This window comes from Brachyhypopomus gauderio, chromosome 14 (genome assembly GCF_052324685.1).
Source record: "Brachyhypopomus gauderio isolate BG-103 chromosome 14, BGAUD_0.2, whole genome shotgun sequence".
Classification (NCBI taxonomy): Eukaryota; Metazoa; Chordata; class Actinopteri; order Gymnotiformes; family Hypopomidae; genus Brachyhypopomus; species Brachyhypopomus gauderio.
The window spans coordinates 8,341,861-8,356,893 of record NC_135224.1 but is presented as its reverse complement, the minus strand read 5'-3'; the positions used below and the strand labels follow the sequence as shown (position 1 = coordinate 8,356,893).

General features: G+C 42.7%; 2 protein-coding genes across 2 annotated transcripts in view; one reads left to right on the top strand and one right to left on the bottom strand.

The window, feature by feature from the left end:
* Window positions 1-2,532, top strand: part of rbpjb (recombination signal binding protein for immunoglobulin kappa J region b) — a 40,835-nt gene extending 38,303 nt beyond the window's left edge. Inside the window, exons 10-11 of the mRNA XM_076972477.1 lie at window positions 1,180-1,283; window positions 2,063-2,532. Coding sequence (XP_076828592.1) covers window positions 1,180-1,283; window positions 2,063-2,384 — 426 coding nt within the window. The 3' untranslated portion in view covers window positions 2,385-2,532. The remainder of the gene's footprint in view (window positions 1-1,179; window positions 1,284-2,062) is intronic.
* Window positions 2,533-7,927: 5,395 nt separating this feature from the next.
* cckar (cholecystokinin A receptor) lies at window positions 7,928-14,245 on the bottom strand. The gene is made up of 5 exons (XM_076972888.1): window positions 14,104-14,245; window positions 13,096-13,347; window positions 10,734-10,995; window positions 10,372-10,499; window positions 7,928-10,238 (listed from the first exon to the last, which is right to left on the bottom strand). Exons 1-5 carry the CDS (start codon window positions 14,243-14,245, stop codon window positions 9,631-9,633), a joined length of 1,392 nt encoding a protein of 463 aa, XP_076829003.1. The 3' UTR covers window positions 7,928-9,630.
* Window positions 14,246-15,033: the final 788 nt, after the last annotated feature.

Sequence of the window (15,033 nt, the reverse complement as noted above, 5' to 3'; positions counted from 1 at the left end):
CGCGCGCGCGAAGTTACAAAATTCGGGAGGTGCACGACCTCGCGCCGCGACAGCGCGCGAGGCCCTCGCGCACGGGCGGAGCCACCGCGATTACGTCATTTTCGCCGCGCGGACCCTCGCGCCGCTCGCGGCGCGTCGAGTATAAACCAGGCTTAAGCGTGTGAAGACAGTCAAATGCGTGTGTCTCAATGCGTGACAGTTGGCAACCCTGTAAGTGGGCGGAGTTGAACAGAAAGACTGTCTTATTTATTTATTTAAAAAACATGTAAGCCTATTTCAAGAAAAAGTTTACAAATGCCAGTGTCATTTTTGATGTTCCGGTTAAAATACATGTCAATAAAGTGAGTATTGGCAGAACTGGTAGTCATTTTCATGTTATAGGGGCGGGGGATCAGCCTCTGCTGAAAGTAACTAAAAGTAATCTAACTTAGTTACTTTTAAAAGCAAGTAGTCAGTAACTTAACTGAGTTACTTTTTAAAGAAGTAGTCAGTAGTCAGTAGTCGGATTACTGTTTCAAAGTAACTATGGCAACACTGGTTATTTAATTAAAAGTAAGATATTTGGGACTTTTCAGTACAATTCAACCATTGATAAACAGCCCTGTCTACATTATGTCTTATTTATAATTAAGAAACTGGTGTGCAATTTATAATATTACGTGTAGCTGGTTCACATTGGTTCACCACCATGGTTCAGTTGTATAAACCTACAGTTTTGATGCTGTCTGAAAAATGTTTTAAATAAAAGGTTGAATATGATCAATTCACTACTTTAGTGCTACCATTTGAAAACGGATCATGTGGGGCCATGCAAATCTGTATTACATGTAATACTTAGATGGAGACATTTTCTAACAGTGGCATAGGTTACTCTTAACCACTCTACTGCAGTAATTCTTTTCGTACTCAATGCAGTTAACACATCATGCATGGGGAGGGGGAGACCGTCAACAGTGAACCAGACATAATTTCTATAAAAAAAAAAAAAAAAACGTGATATAGAATTTTGGTCATAACGCCCAGCACTACCCATAACCACATCTTTAGTTGTGGTGAAAGGTAATATTTAGAAATTAAAGAAGTCATACCCACAATGGAACTAATAACCCTCTTTTGTGTGTGTGTGTGTGTGTGTGTGTGTGTGTGTGTGTGTGTGTGTGTGTGTGCGCGTGCATGCAGCTGAATGGTGGAGGAGATGTCGCAATGCTGGAACTAACGGGGCAGAACTTTGCTCCAAACCTGCGTGTTTGGTTTGGGGATGTAGAAGCTGAGACAATGTACAGGTAGTGCCTTCTTTATCCGCACACATACACACGCACACATACACACACATGCACATGGTCACACACACATGCACGCATGCACGCACATGGTCTCACATGCTCACACATGGTCTCACACACACACATGGTCTCACACATGCTCTCACATGTGCACACATACGCATACTATAAACATTGAGTGTGTTTACTTGCACTTAATAGTTTGACCATCAGATTTCTCCAGTTATCTGATTATTCAAGTGGTCATGTAAATAGCATACTCCAATTTCTTAGATCATATTATGGTTTACAAATCAGATTAAGAATTCTGATCAAGAGAGCAGGATTTTAGATCAGTAATCTGATTTCTCAGCGCACGTATACTCTTACTCCCATTTGGATTTCAGTCTGTGCTTGCGGATCCCAGAAGCAGCTAGCAGAATTAAATGCAGCATCTGCAAAATGGCTGTCAGTCACGTTTGGGCAGAGTCTGAAACACAGTGCATGCACGACAATATGAAGTACTTTAACTGTGTACTATTAATAATCATTAGACCATAGAAACAAAGATCCTTTCACGTTTACAAAAATCTGCGACAGGAATTTTGGAGTTTGTCACATCATTCTGAGATGATTGGCTAGTTTCAATGTAGCAGTCTGATTACTGGCTGAGTTCTTCTGGTATCTGAATAAGAGAGCTTAAGTTCTACTGAGGAAGTATATGGAAGTATATTGTCACCGAGAAGCTCTACATTAACTACCTGTCCAGATCGTCCTGCTAACGAGCACTTGTCCCGCAGGTGCGGAGAGAGCATGCTCTGTGTGGTTCCGGACATCTCAGCGTTCCGCGAGGGCTGGAGGTGGGTGCGGCAGCCCGTGCAGGTCCCCGTGACGCTGGTGCGTAACGACGGCATCATCTACTCCACCACGCTGACGTTCACGTACACGCCGGAGCCCGGCCCACGGCCCCACTGCAGCGCCGCGGGGGCCATCCTGCGGACGGGCGCCGCCGGACTGCTGGCGGGGGGCGGGGCCAGCGACGGGGCCGCGTACGGAGGCGGCGGGGGACCCAACCCCGTCACGGCCTCGTCTTCCAACGCCACGGCCGCCGTGGTGTCGTAACGGCCGTGAGGGAGCTCGAGGACTCGTGACAAACCGCCGACGAAGACTGTACGTGTACATTTCAAAAGAAAAGTGCTGCATATTGAATTTTTCGGGGGAGAAAAAAAAAAAAGAGAGCCTTCGGTAAGGAGAAGGAATAATCGTGAAATATGGAGACCGAAGACGACATGGGGGCAGTGGGGGGGTAGAGGTGTCCGTAGAGGTTACCCCACTCCCCCTACAAGGCGCCTGTCTGCGTGGGGCTCCGACGGACGGAGCCAGAAAGACACCGAGCGCCTGAACCAAGGAGATGGGATCAGTGATGCACCTGACACACACCAAATGCATTTCGAGATATTCGTCTGCCAAGCCCTCCCCCTGGTTATTTTGACCTTTCTCTCTCACCGTCATAGTTTGTGCATTTGTGTTTAAGAATTGAGTTGCCTGTTCCGAGGAATAGACTCATGAAAGGAGGGCCGTGGTCAAACTGTAATGGATCATTCTTATGGACCAATGTTATTATATAAGCTTTAGTAATGGTACATTTTTCTCCATACCTTTTTTTGTATGAAACATATAGTACACTTTTGTTACCAAATAGATTCTGTTCCTACTGTTCCTACTCTGAGGATTTACACTTTTTATTGTTACTTTCTTTATTTTGTTTGATTAGTTTTTTAGGGTTTGGGACATGACAGAATGTTATAGTCCCTATGTGGGTTCTGTGTGTGGCTTCTCTCATTTCTGTACGTATATTCTACATACGTAGTAATATTCTTTTCACTGTTTGGATTTCCTCATTTTTTTATATTCCTCAATTTTTAAAACGGGATACTTTTTTCTTGGTTTTTTTTTCTACAGTTGTTTTCAATTTGCTTTGGGAAGCATCTCAGAGGGTCTATTTTTCTTATTGATTTTTACTAAGTCTTTGAGAACAACAACAAAGCTTTAAGCATCGCCTCTTCCTTGCCTGCAATACGGTGTGAAATATGCTTCCTTTAAGGATTTTCAGTAGTGTGTGTCTTGACATCAGAGGAGGACTGTCGTCATCATCTCTGCCTCCTGAACCAGAACCCATCGCTCACAATACAGAGGCCCGTTGAAGACTTTGAGTCCCTGTGTCTGCTTGCTGATGCTAAGCAGTAGCCATTAAGTAGTCTAAGTTTCTAGGGCAACACAGTGTGTGCCATCACACGTCCCTGATCTGACGCAGCCCCTCCTCCTTTTGGGTGTTGTTACCGTCGACAACATGTAAACAAGTGTCGTAAGTGTAAGGACTGGACAGACTCTTTCAGATTTGTTTCTTTCAGCTTCGACTTTTTCTAAAAGTTTTGAAATTTTCGTCTTCCTACACATTCAGTTCTCAGAATGTCGAGTTTTTGTTTCTGAGCCTTTCTTTCTCGCATAAGTCCTGTCCTTCCATTAGACGTGGCCTTACTGGACCGGCGTTTTTTAGAGTGGAGTTCACACCTCACCAATGTGGCCTGTGAACTGGGAGCGTGTCAGCTAAGCCCCGCCCCCGACACAGCTGTCTCACATCAAGCCCTCTCAGTCCCGCCCCCAACACAGCTGTCTAACATTCAGGCTTGATGACATCCTTAAATCCTGTATGTTGTCAAACTTTAGAAGATTGAAACCACTGCTCTCGTTCAAACATACCCAAAGATCTCGTGATGTGTAGTTGTTTCTGTTGAAGTGTGTCTCGGCAGCTGTGGCCTCTTGTACACCAAAAGTAGACAGCTTTACTATACCAGTGATTGAATTGTTTCTTGTGGCCTTGCTAACCCACTAATGTATATCAAGGTTGTTAATGACAGTTAGGAGTAACTAACAATTCAATCAGCTCTAGGAGTTTTGTATAACATTTTGTCTTTCCATTGTACAGTAATTTAACTTGTGAGGACCATCACAATACTACCTTTTGTTAAAGTCATTTTTCTTTTATTTCATTGCACCTGCATCTGTGTCTCGTAGCCTAGCAACTTCCTGTGGCGTTTTTATGTCCAAGCAGTTCCGTGTGTGATGTCCACGTCCGTCACTTGAGAAGAGACTAGACAAGTGTCCAGTATCTGTCCGTCCTCTTCAGCTGCCTGTTAGTCCTTCAAGAATATATATATGCATACAGCAATATTGTGTAGGTCAAGGTCTGCATCTTGGTCTGTGGGAATAACCACTGATTGTCACCAGCCCAATCCACTTGTGTGGCTACGATGATTAGCACACTCACCTTGAGACCAGTTCCCTTTCTTTTGCACTCATCACGTTACCTTAAATGTAAGCAGCTTTTAAAAAAAATTATTTTTATTCTTTAATCGTCCTCTCCAATTTTAGAACAACAATGCAGTCAGCCTACCACCACTTGCTTGGACTCTGGAAGGAAGGTTTCCAGCCCAATTCTGGCTTATAACTCCACGGACCAATCGGAATGCGAGAACCAGGAATCTGTAGAAAACCTTTATGTAACTCCAGCTGCTGTTTATACATTGTTTGTAAACAAATGAATTCAAAATGCTCTCATTAGGCAACTAAGGAATTGTGTAAAAGAATATGTAACGTTAAACCACCATAAGCGATCGGCTTACATTAGTTTATGTGGAGTTTACAGTCTTCCTTACTGTATGGACACCTTGTTTAAAGGTAGCAAATGTGGTGAACGGCTAAACAAGGCAATATTTTTTATGAATAATAGTCACTTATGGGCTGAACTGTAATTTGAATGTCCAAAGTAATAATGTGCCCCCCAGGGAGATTGTTGCCTTTTGTAGCTCCAATCAGGAATTGCATTTAATTATCAATTATAGTGTTTGGTACCGCTGCAGCAGTGCCTAACAATAACAACAGGAAGATAACCGCACATTTGAGTGCAAACACTCAAACCCGCCACAGTGAAGAGATTTCTCATGTTACATTTCAGCAGAGTCAGTGCTCGTCCTGCACGGTTGTGGGCGTTATTGGACAATTGCTGACTGGAGCCGAACACAGGCTTTGAAAAGATCTCTGTCTTTAACCTTCAGTGTTTGGTTGGCTACTGATATGAAAGCTAGCTGTAAAGCGCAATATTATGTTTTTTAAATTATCGATGAATCTGTCTCCCCGTTTAATGTGGTGTCAGCATTGACTAAATGAAGTGCTTTAAGGCCAGGTTGCCTTCACGTGGAAAAATTGTACCCCTCTCCAAATATGTTTTTTTTTTCCCTTGGGAAATGAGAAACCCAATTCTGATTCTGTTTGTTTTATAGTGTGTGAATGCCTGTGTAAAATACTATTGTAGTCCCATCTTATGATGACACAATGCGTTGGCTTAACTCTCATTGGTTGCTTGAAACCATGTGACGAGGTTCATTTTATTGCTTTCTGAACAAGCCTATGTGACAATCCTAGCTGGGTTTTTTTTTTTACTGTTTACATTCACTTTCTCCTTTTTTAAAAAATGTTTTTTGGTGTAGAGCTTTAGAATGAAGGACTTGAGTATAAAGAGTTCATCCTAAAACTGAAATGGGTCAGTTGTACGTACATTGTTTGCAAGACTGAATCACACAATTTGACAATAACACATGCAATATATTTTTGTTTTTGTCATTTCCAGTCAGTAATGTCTTGGTATATCTGAGAGTTCAAATGAATAGAATATGTATGGACATGGTATTCTTTGTAGATGGAGGCATATATCGTAGCAGTCGTCAGATGTTGCAAATGTTTCTTACCCATAATTACACATATACTGCAAGAACTCTTGACCGAACATGAAATCACCATCTACATTTCTATTTACTGTTTCTGTATGACCGCTTTCAAGTCCAGTGAGGTTACATGTTCAAGTGTCGACTGGTTTCAGTTTGATTTGGCTCTTCCAAAAGAGCCGTTTTTATGAGCTCTGATCAATGTTTGTGTGTGTGTGTGTGTGTGTGTGTGTTCTCTAATATGCCAAATGACTTTTGACCTTAGATTTTCATGCACTGCTTAAAAAAATTATGGCACCTGAGGCAGCTTTTACATTTTTTTCCATTGTGTTAGAACAGATGTTTAAAAAGCAAGTTTAGCTTCTTTGTGGCATAAAAACAAATTCAAGACTATAAACAGTGCTACGGAAAATGCAAGGCTGCCTTTCTGTTTTTCGCTCTTTATCTTTCTCATTTCTTTCTCTCTCTCTCTCTCTCTCTCTCTCTCTCTCTCTCTCTGGGTACACCTATTTCTGCTTCATCAGTTTGTGTTTTCTCTGTGACGCATCGCACTTACTCCTCTTGCCTCATGTGCTCAGAGAGAATCTACATCCGTCTTGTCACTTTCCGCAGATAAAAACTCCCTCTTGCCTCAACTTAAACCAACTCTTCTATGCGGAGTTCTGTCTCTGTGTCTGCATGCCTAGATTACATTTGCAGAAAGTTCACATGCTTTCTGTTGCTTACATACAGCCCCCCCCCCCCCCCCATTCTCTCTTATTGTCTATCAGTGTGTTGTTCTAGTGATTATAAGAGGTATGGTAGTGGTATCAGCCCTGACAGTAGGATACTGTGCCGTCTGTGATATTTTAGCAATAACGTGAACCAAGGGGACAGTTTTATATATAACATTAGTTTGTTTCTGTTGTCTGTTTTGTACATATTGCACCTGCTCAGTTCCATATGTCATTAAAAGGAATAAAAAAAAAACTTGCAATATTGGCATAAAAATCAAGGAATAAAAAATGAGAAATACCGAGATGCGTTCTCTTACTTTTTCATGGAAATTCAGCCGAAACGTGTGTCATTTTTGGCGGGGAATTGGCCTTCGTTGGATTGCTTTCAGCATCACCATACTGGAAGGCATGGCTGGCTCAACCTAACACGTGTCTCCGGTTTGTTTCAGCATGCTGGTTACTCAGGACTGTTAGGCTAGGCAGCACAGTGTCTGTTATTCCTACCGAGGCAGTGACTCATGGGTAATGTCACCAGTGTCTCATCAAGGGCCCCGCACTTCCAAACCTGCTCTTCACATCCCCTCTACCATGGCTGTTAAAAGCTTTATTTCTCACCCGTTGATTACTGTAATGCAAAGGAAAGTATTCGCCGCACAGTCACATGATGGGGAGCTGGGTGCAGACACCCGGAGGCATTTCCATTTAGTCGCTCGAGTCGTTTCATTGGGCTGCTGTTTGTATATATGAAAGCATCCAGTTCAGTCGCTTAAAAGCTTTATTTAATCCTTTGTACTTCTGAAGGAGGCCGTTTCGCTCGCTAACGCGTACTGTTGATAAGTGTGGCAAAATACCAGCCCAAGCAGTTTTACACCATGCTGTAACTGCTGTATTAAACCAGCCCCCCCCCCCCCACCAACTGGTTGACATTTCATGTGCAAAAGTTATTAATGGCTTCACCTGACTTTTACAGCATAAACAAGTGTACAAATTAAAAAGACTCTACTCTCAAGCTACGAATCAAAATTCTGTTTAAATAAAAAAATGCTTTTCTGTGCTCTCCCTAGGACTCCATGTTTTCTAAGCACAAATATTCCTTGTAGTCCATCATACCAGAGGGAACACTGAAGGTTAACTGAGCTTTTACGTTACGTTAATGTTTATTTACCATCACGCACAGATACGAGTAATCATACCACCTGAAGATGTAAAGTAACAGTATAATTTGATCTGGCTATATACATGTGGACAATCTGTGTAAACAACAATGTAAATATGTTGAAAAGCAGAGACGAAAAGAAAATATCTACAAGTGCTTGGCTGTGCGGCGTGCCTTGGGTGCTGGGAGGAGAAGGGGCCAGGTGTGGGCCCCAGGCCTTGGGTGGGTGCTTTGATGTTGCTGACAGGTGGGAAAAGTCTCATGTAAAGATAAGGAACACCTGCATGTCAAATAAAAGGTACAAGCTGTTCAGTTCGAAGAACACGGTGTTTGGATAAAGAAGTGACCGTGTACCTTTGCGAGGGAAAATGGTTGACACTACATTCACACGAAAGATCTGCAAAGAGTGTCAGAAATTAAATATGCCAAAATGTATTTACACATTTCTACATATTTATGTGGCAATGACAAATTGTGGCCATCTGAGAGAAAAATGTTTTTTGAAAAATTGCCCAGAGGATAAGTAAATGATATGTGGCTGAGATTATGCACACAGACCTTTCGCCCGAGGTCTTGGGCGTTCCTTCAGCTTGAACCTGGAGGCCTGGATGTGATTCGGCTATGCTGGAGGTCTGTAACGTCTCTGAAAGCACTAGCTGCACATGTTCTCAGAACATCTGGACAACCTCAATCCCCTTACAGTCTGTGGGTGCCACAGACGGAGATCACCCAGCCGGCTCAGCAAGAGTTTAAAGAGACATTACACTTTTTTGTTTTCCGCCCCCAGTCACATGAATTCATCTGTACCTTTTTCCCCTCTGTGAATTTAGACCAAAATACACATTACCGTTATTCTGGATATAATTTTGTATCCTCGTTATTCAGTGTGTGTCAAATGTATAGGCCTATGCATATATTCAAACATTTTATTGCTCTAATGGAGGATTTTGGTACCTATGTGATGATCTATGACACTTAGGAGCTTTGAAACTATCTGACGTAACGTATGACCCTAGATTACACCGCTCGTGTGATTTCAACATTCTCTCACCTTATTTCATTGCTGTGGAGACAGCTAGCCTGCTGCTCCCAAGACTTATTGAGGCAGAAATAACACCGAGTTGATTATTCTGACTTTGATAAAGAAACCATTATGAACTAAAGAGAGAAATTTAATGGAGAAAATGTTGCCCTCTGACCCCCTTCAAAAAGCTCTTTAATAAACAGTTCTCGCCAAAAGATTGTAGGTGGGCCACTGGAATGACACAGACAAGGCCAGAGTCAGTCCATAAATTCCTACCTTATGTAAGCCCCGTGCATGAGCCAGTGTGTAAATGCAAACTAGGGGCTTCCCATGCTGTGCCATGCTGTGTTTGAGACGTGTGTTTGCTCAACCATGACACGTGCCCAAAATGACACATTGAACTGTGCCTAGCAGCGGTCCTTCAGTGCTCCCTGTCCTGTATAGGAATTCATGGATGTCTCGTACTGAGTCATTGAGTCAAAATCTGAGTCATTACATGTTCCTACTGAGTTCTCAGCGACGACGTCCACAGTCCACGTCCAAACTGACTGTAGTCTACTGTAGTGCTGTATGGATCGAATGGTATAAACTTTAGGCATTATGCTGTATATATAGGAGCTTTTTTTAAAGGGTGACGACCCTACATGGGTACGAGGTCGCCGGCATGCTTTGTCTTTTCCCTCTCGCCACCTTACGCTTGTGCCGACCCACGGACGCTGGAGTACGTGAGGCGGGTCAGCGTCCCGTTGGAGGCCGCGTTCCCGCTGTCCTGTCCCACCCCTCCCCCGTAGGCGAGACCCGCCAGCGTGCCGGCCGCGCCTCTGAAGCGCCTGGCGCCGCCCCTGGCCTCCCCGTCCGGGCCGCACGCACGGCAGGTAAAGGTGGCCAGCATCCCCTGGCGGAATCGCTTGTTCATGAAGCAGTAGATGATGGGGTTCACGCACGCCGACGTGTACGACAGCAGGTGGATGAAGGAGATGGGAGCCCCCGACAGCAGCCGGTTGGCCGAGTGCTTGTCGAACGCCCGCCAGGCGTTTACGGCGAAGACGGGCGTCCAGCAGAGGAAGAACAGGACCACTATGACCAGGAGCATGCGGATGACGCGCTTCTTGGCCACCAGGTTGGCCGTGGGGTTGCTGCTGCACACGCGGTTCAGCCTGGGCTTGGTCTCGCCCGAGCCCCCCGTCGCCCCAGAGGCCTGCTGGGGGGCCAGGGGCTCCGAGCGCTTCCTCTTGGAGGGCTGAAGGTAGCAGCCGTCGCTGTCGCTGGGCTTCAGGCTTCCCGCTCCACTCTGGCGCTCTGGGACATTCCGAAACATGCAGGAAAATGTGAGAATCATAAAGAGAAATAATGAAACAAAGCCGTCCTCAGTCAAAAATACTTTTTTTCTGGTTTTCTTGAATAATATGTAGGCCCTATGCATGACATATACCTCTATTTGACTTCCTGTTAGCTGTTTCAAACTTGATTCCTCTGTAGAGCTCGACAGAGATGAGACCATACGCCGTCATTATCACGATTCCCGGCACCAAGAAGAGGATCAATAACAGGAACACATACCTGAGAAAAGAAAAAAGCTCCAAAGCTAAACAGATCAATACTTTCCAGCACTTTTTCCTCCGTAATGTGCCTAATGTTGTGGCTGTGAAGCCAACGGTATGCGAGCTAATAGTCACCCTCAGACGTTTGTTTTTTTTTTTCAGTTAATGTTCCTTTCATTGGCTCGAGCCAAATCATCCCTTTCTTGTTACCAACGCCAACCCTGGCATCGTTGCCCTGTGGGGCGGAGCTTACCACGACTGCTGTATGGTGTCGCTGGGCCAGTGGAGACGGCACATGTTCCCGGTGGTGTTGTTGGTGCGGCGGTACGGCACCAGGGTGTTGAAGATGGGGTAGGGAAGCATAAGCAGGAAGGACAGCACCCACGTGGCGGTGATCACCTTGGCCGCGTGGGACTTGGTCTGCCAGGCGCGCGACGTCAGGGGATTGCAGATGGCGCTGTAGCGCTCCAGAGAGATGGCCACCAGGTTGAAGGTGGACACGCTCACCGAGATACCTGTGTGTGTGTGTGTGTGTGTGTGTGTGTGTGTGTGTGTGTGTGTGTGTGTGTGGACGCACACGTGTGCGCAAACCAACGGAATACAATTGGTAAATTCGGTCCGCTTTATCGGAAGTTTGCATTTTATTATTTTAGCCGCCTGTTGAGAAAACGTATACATTAGTGGAGGTACCAGAATATGTACCATATGTAAACAATGGGATGCGTTTGCTGCACTCAGTGAGCCCAAAATCTGGGGGTATTGGTAAACAACTGCCTTGATTCTGAGATAGATGGCTAGAATTGATGAACTGGCAACCCTAAAGCACTGCCATTTGACACTGATGGAGCAATATGTTTAATCTCAAGACATAATGAGGCTAAAAGCATGCTTCTTTGTTATTTTAATGACTGCTGGACACTTTAGGCTGACACAGAGACCTGCTCCTCGTTAGCCCATGAAACCTGCTGTTGGACTGGGACATGAGGATATGAGACAGTGCTACTGTCTTACTGCCTTAGCCAACCAGCTACATAACTAAGAACATGTGTCACAAACACACATATTATTCATTATCAGTGCTTATATATTCTATATATACATTATATTTATATTTTATATAAATGTATATAAAATACATTTAAAATGATCATGCGTGGGGCAAGTTCTACACATTATTACCTCTGCAGATGTCTGACTATTTTAGTCACTTTTTCATTTGCATAGACAAATTTAATAAATTGTGCTCTGAGATGTTAAACACAAAATTTGAACAAAGTGAAAAATTTCTCTCTCTCTGTATATATATATATATATATATATATATATATATATATATATATATATATATATATATATATATATATATATATACACACACACACACACACACACACACTTTGTTACATACTGTAGACTACAAGCAATAGAGTTTGCATGGTTATTTGATTAATTATTTATACTTATTCCCTTAAAGTGGGGTGTGAAGTAGCCCCACTTTAATGAGGACTGTGGTCCTACAGGCAAGAATGATTGATTTAAACTCTTCAGTTGGGATGAAGGGAAGATGAACTTGGCATGAAAAATGCCACCAGTGTAGCATTAAATAACACACAACAAATCAATCAGAAAATGTCTTGTTTCTCTGCACTGGTTTCACTTCTATAAGCTTTAGTTACTCTGTGGAAGCCGCTGTGAAGACATGAAGATGGGCTGGTCCCAGTTCACAGCAGTTAGTAATGCCTGGTTTTTATGTGTGTTCATGTCCAGAAGTGCTGCTCAGATGTTCCATGGATGAACAACGGCTGGCTGACACCCACCTTATTATTTATGAAGAGGGGACACGCCCATCTATGTGTGGCCTTTTACATTAATAACGTCATGATTTAGAAATACCAGTCTGTCTTTGGTCTTCACATTATATTATATATAGGTAGTTGATTTCAACAGCAACAGCAAAGACACAAATATAATGAAATTTGATAATGGGATTTTTTTCCTAGCATGGATTAACCCTAGTCTTGGATTAAACTGCAGTGCCAATGAAGAATTTTCATTGCAAAAACATTCCAGTCTAGATTTAGACTTAATCTGGGTCTGGAAAATTGGGCCTTAAAGTTTCTCCCAGTTCAGAGTTCTGCCACTGATTCCCAAATGTATGAAATTTTTACTGTGTCTCGAAAATTTTATAATTTTATGATATTATAATGTGGGTTTGGACATTTTACATGTAAAGTCCTGGTTTTCATTCCAGCCAAGCAGGAGCACACCTGATTCCACTTTTACAGGAGCACACCTGATTCCACTTGTGTAAGATCACACCTGATTCCACTTGTGTAAGATCACACCTGATTCCACTTGTGTAAGATCACACCTGATTCCACTTGTGTAAGATCACACCTGATTCCATGCATTTAATTAGATGCCTTTAGTCTTCAAAAAACTATTCAGTCGTGCTTCTTCTTGGTTGGAACAAAGCCGGCAGCTATACCAGTAGATAAGATCATCTCGTGCGGACTTAGCACATACGATAAACACATTCGTTCATTTTTGCTATTAAATTCTCAGACCACGTGATTATTATATACATCATTACACACATTCAAACCAGTACTCACCCATGAAGTAAGTGGCCACTTTACAGATGCCACTGCCAAAAACAAAATTTTCCATCAGGTTTGGAATGAGCGTAAAGGGCATGCAGACCACACACAGCATCAGGTCGCTGACCGCCAGGGACAGCAGGAAGAGGTTGGTGACCGTACGCATCCGCCGGTTTCGCACCAGCACGGCGATGATGAGACTGTTGCCCAGGACACTGAGGAGGAAGATGAGGCAGTAGAGGACGATGCGCACCATTTGATTGATATCTGTTTAAAAAACATTTAGTTAGGGCCCAGTGTCATGCAGTTCCAGGTTAAACAAAGTTGTAAATTTTGGTTCTCAGATTTGTCTGTGTGTAGTGTGTGTTTGTGATAATATACACCAGGAAAGATAATAATAGGTCATAAGATAATCTTTCGAATGCTGTCGAGTGTCTCTGATTTATGTTGCAATGCTGAGGATTTTTTCCCGCTTCATGAGAAAATATATATAGTAGCCTATCTATGGTCTTATATCCATTTACGCATATGTAAAAGAAACAGAAACGGTAATATCAAGTTAATATGATAAAATTACACAACAGGCCTATTTGTCATTTGAGGGACACATGTTTTCAGTACGCGCTTTTAGTCACTGTTGATTAGAGTGTAACTTTCTCCAAGGGGAATTAAATATATTTTAATATATTTTTTGTGCTTAATTCAGCTTGTTTGGTGCGCAAAACTGCGTAAAGTAACCCATGCGCCATGTACATACAATGCTATTTTAAATTACATAAATACAATCAAAATAACCTTATAATTATATATACAATAAATTCATGAACCTTATCGACTTATGTTGCCCATTAAAGATCAACGCACACCTTTACACACGTTTGTACGCAAAGGAAAAGGTGCGTGATTTTGTTGACGCACAGTTGGTGTACACAGACGCGCAGTTTGATAAAGAAAATACACGAGAACACAGCAACACTCACATGTTGGTAATGGTCACCAAGCTAAAGAGGAATTCAGGTTTACCTTTAGGTTCCCGTGGTGGCATTGTAGTAAACGTCTCATTCTGGTTCTCGCACTCTGACATGTTTTTAAAAGCGAATCCACACAATATTTTGAAAATATCTGTGGTATTGATTAATAAATCGTGTATTGTGAATGTTTCCATGGCGCGTCTTGCTCGTTTTGTCCAAATATCAAGAAAGATTATAGAACTTCCATTCTGCATCGGCTGAGAAAAATACCAACGACATCTGACGTGCCATAATTTGAAGGTCCAGTCTGTGTCATGTCATGGTTTGGTTGCCAAATATAAATAAGCCAAAATGTTCTGAATAAAACATGCACCAAATGTATGAGATTATTAAACATGCAAAAAACACATATTATACAAAAAGCTATATAAGTAAAGATGAATTAAAAAACAGACCACAGTACAGATGTGGAAGACGGACGCACCAAGAAGTGGAGTAATGTCTGACTCCCGACTTACGGCATCTGCTCTCTACGCGATTAAAAGCTCCGTACAGCACGCGGATCGCAAAGGTCATCTGTGTATTCGTAGACCCCGCCTTACTCTGCTCAAATCTTTAGCAGCAACCTTTTTCTTTGACGCTCACAGAACTACACATATTAATTTTGACAACTCAAAAAAATTCAGTTCTGAAAAATTGTATGCCATTCTTTTGCAATGCAGTAAAATTGCATGTAGGTAGAGAAATGTAAAATATTAAATGCTTCCAAGACACCTGTATTTTATGGACCCTTCCAGAAAGGGCACTCTGGAGGATATCAACACTGAAAACATGCCCCAACAAATTAAAGCCTAATGATGAGAAATATGTGTGTGAATTTGTGTGTGTGTGTGTGTGTGTGTGTGTGTGTGTGTGTGTGTGTGTGTGTGTGTGTGTGTGTGTGTGTGTGTGTGTGTGTGTATTTGGAGGAATCAATTGTTAT

Coding starts and splice junctions, on each gene's coding strand:
- cckar (XM_076972888.1), bottom strand. CDS start 14,245: ATGGAAACATTCACAATACACGATTTATTAATCAATACCACAGATATT. Junction 13,348..14,103: donor GCCACCACGGGAACCTAAAG/GTAAACCTGAAT, acceptor TTTTTTAAACAG/ATATCAATCAAATGGTGCGC. Junction 10,996..13,095: donor AGTGGCCACTTACTTCATGG/GTGAGTACTGGT, acceptor ACACACACACAG/GTATCTCGGTGAGCGTGTCC.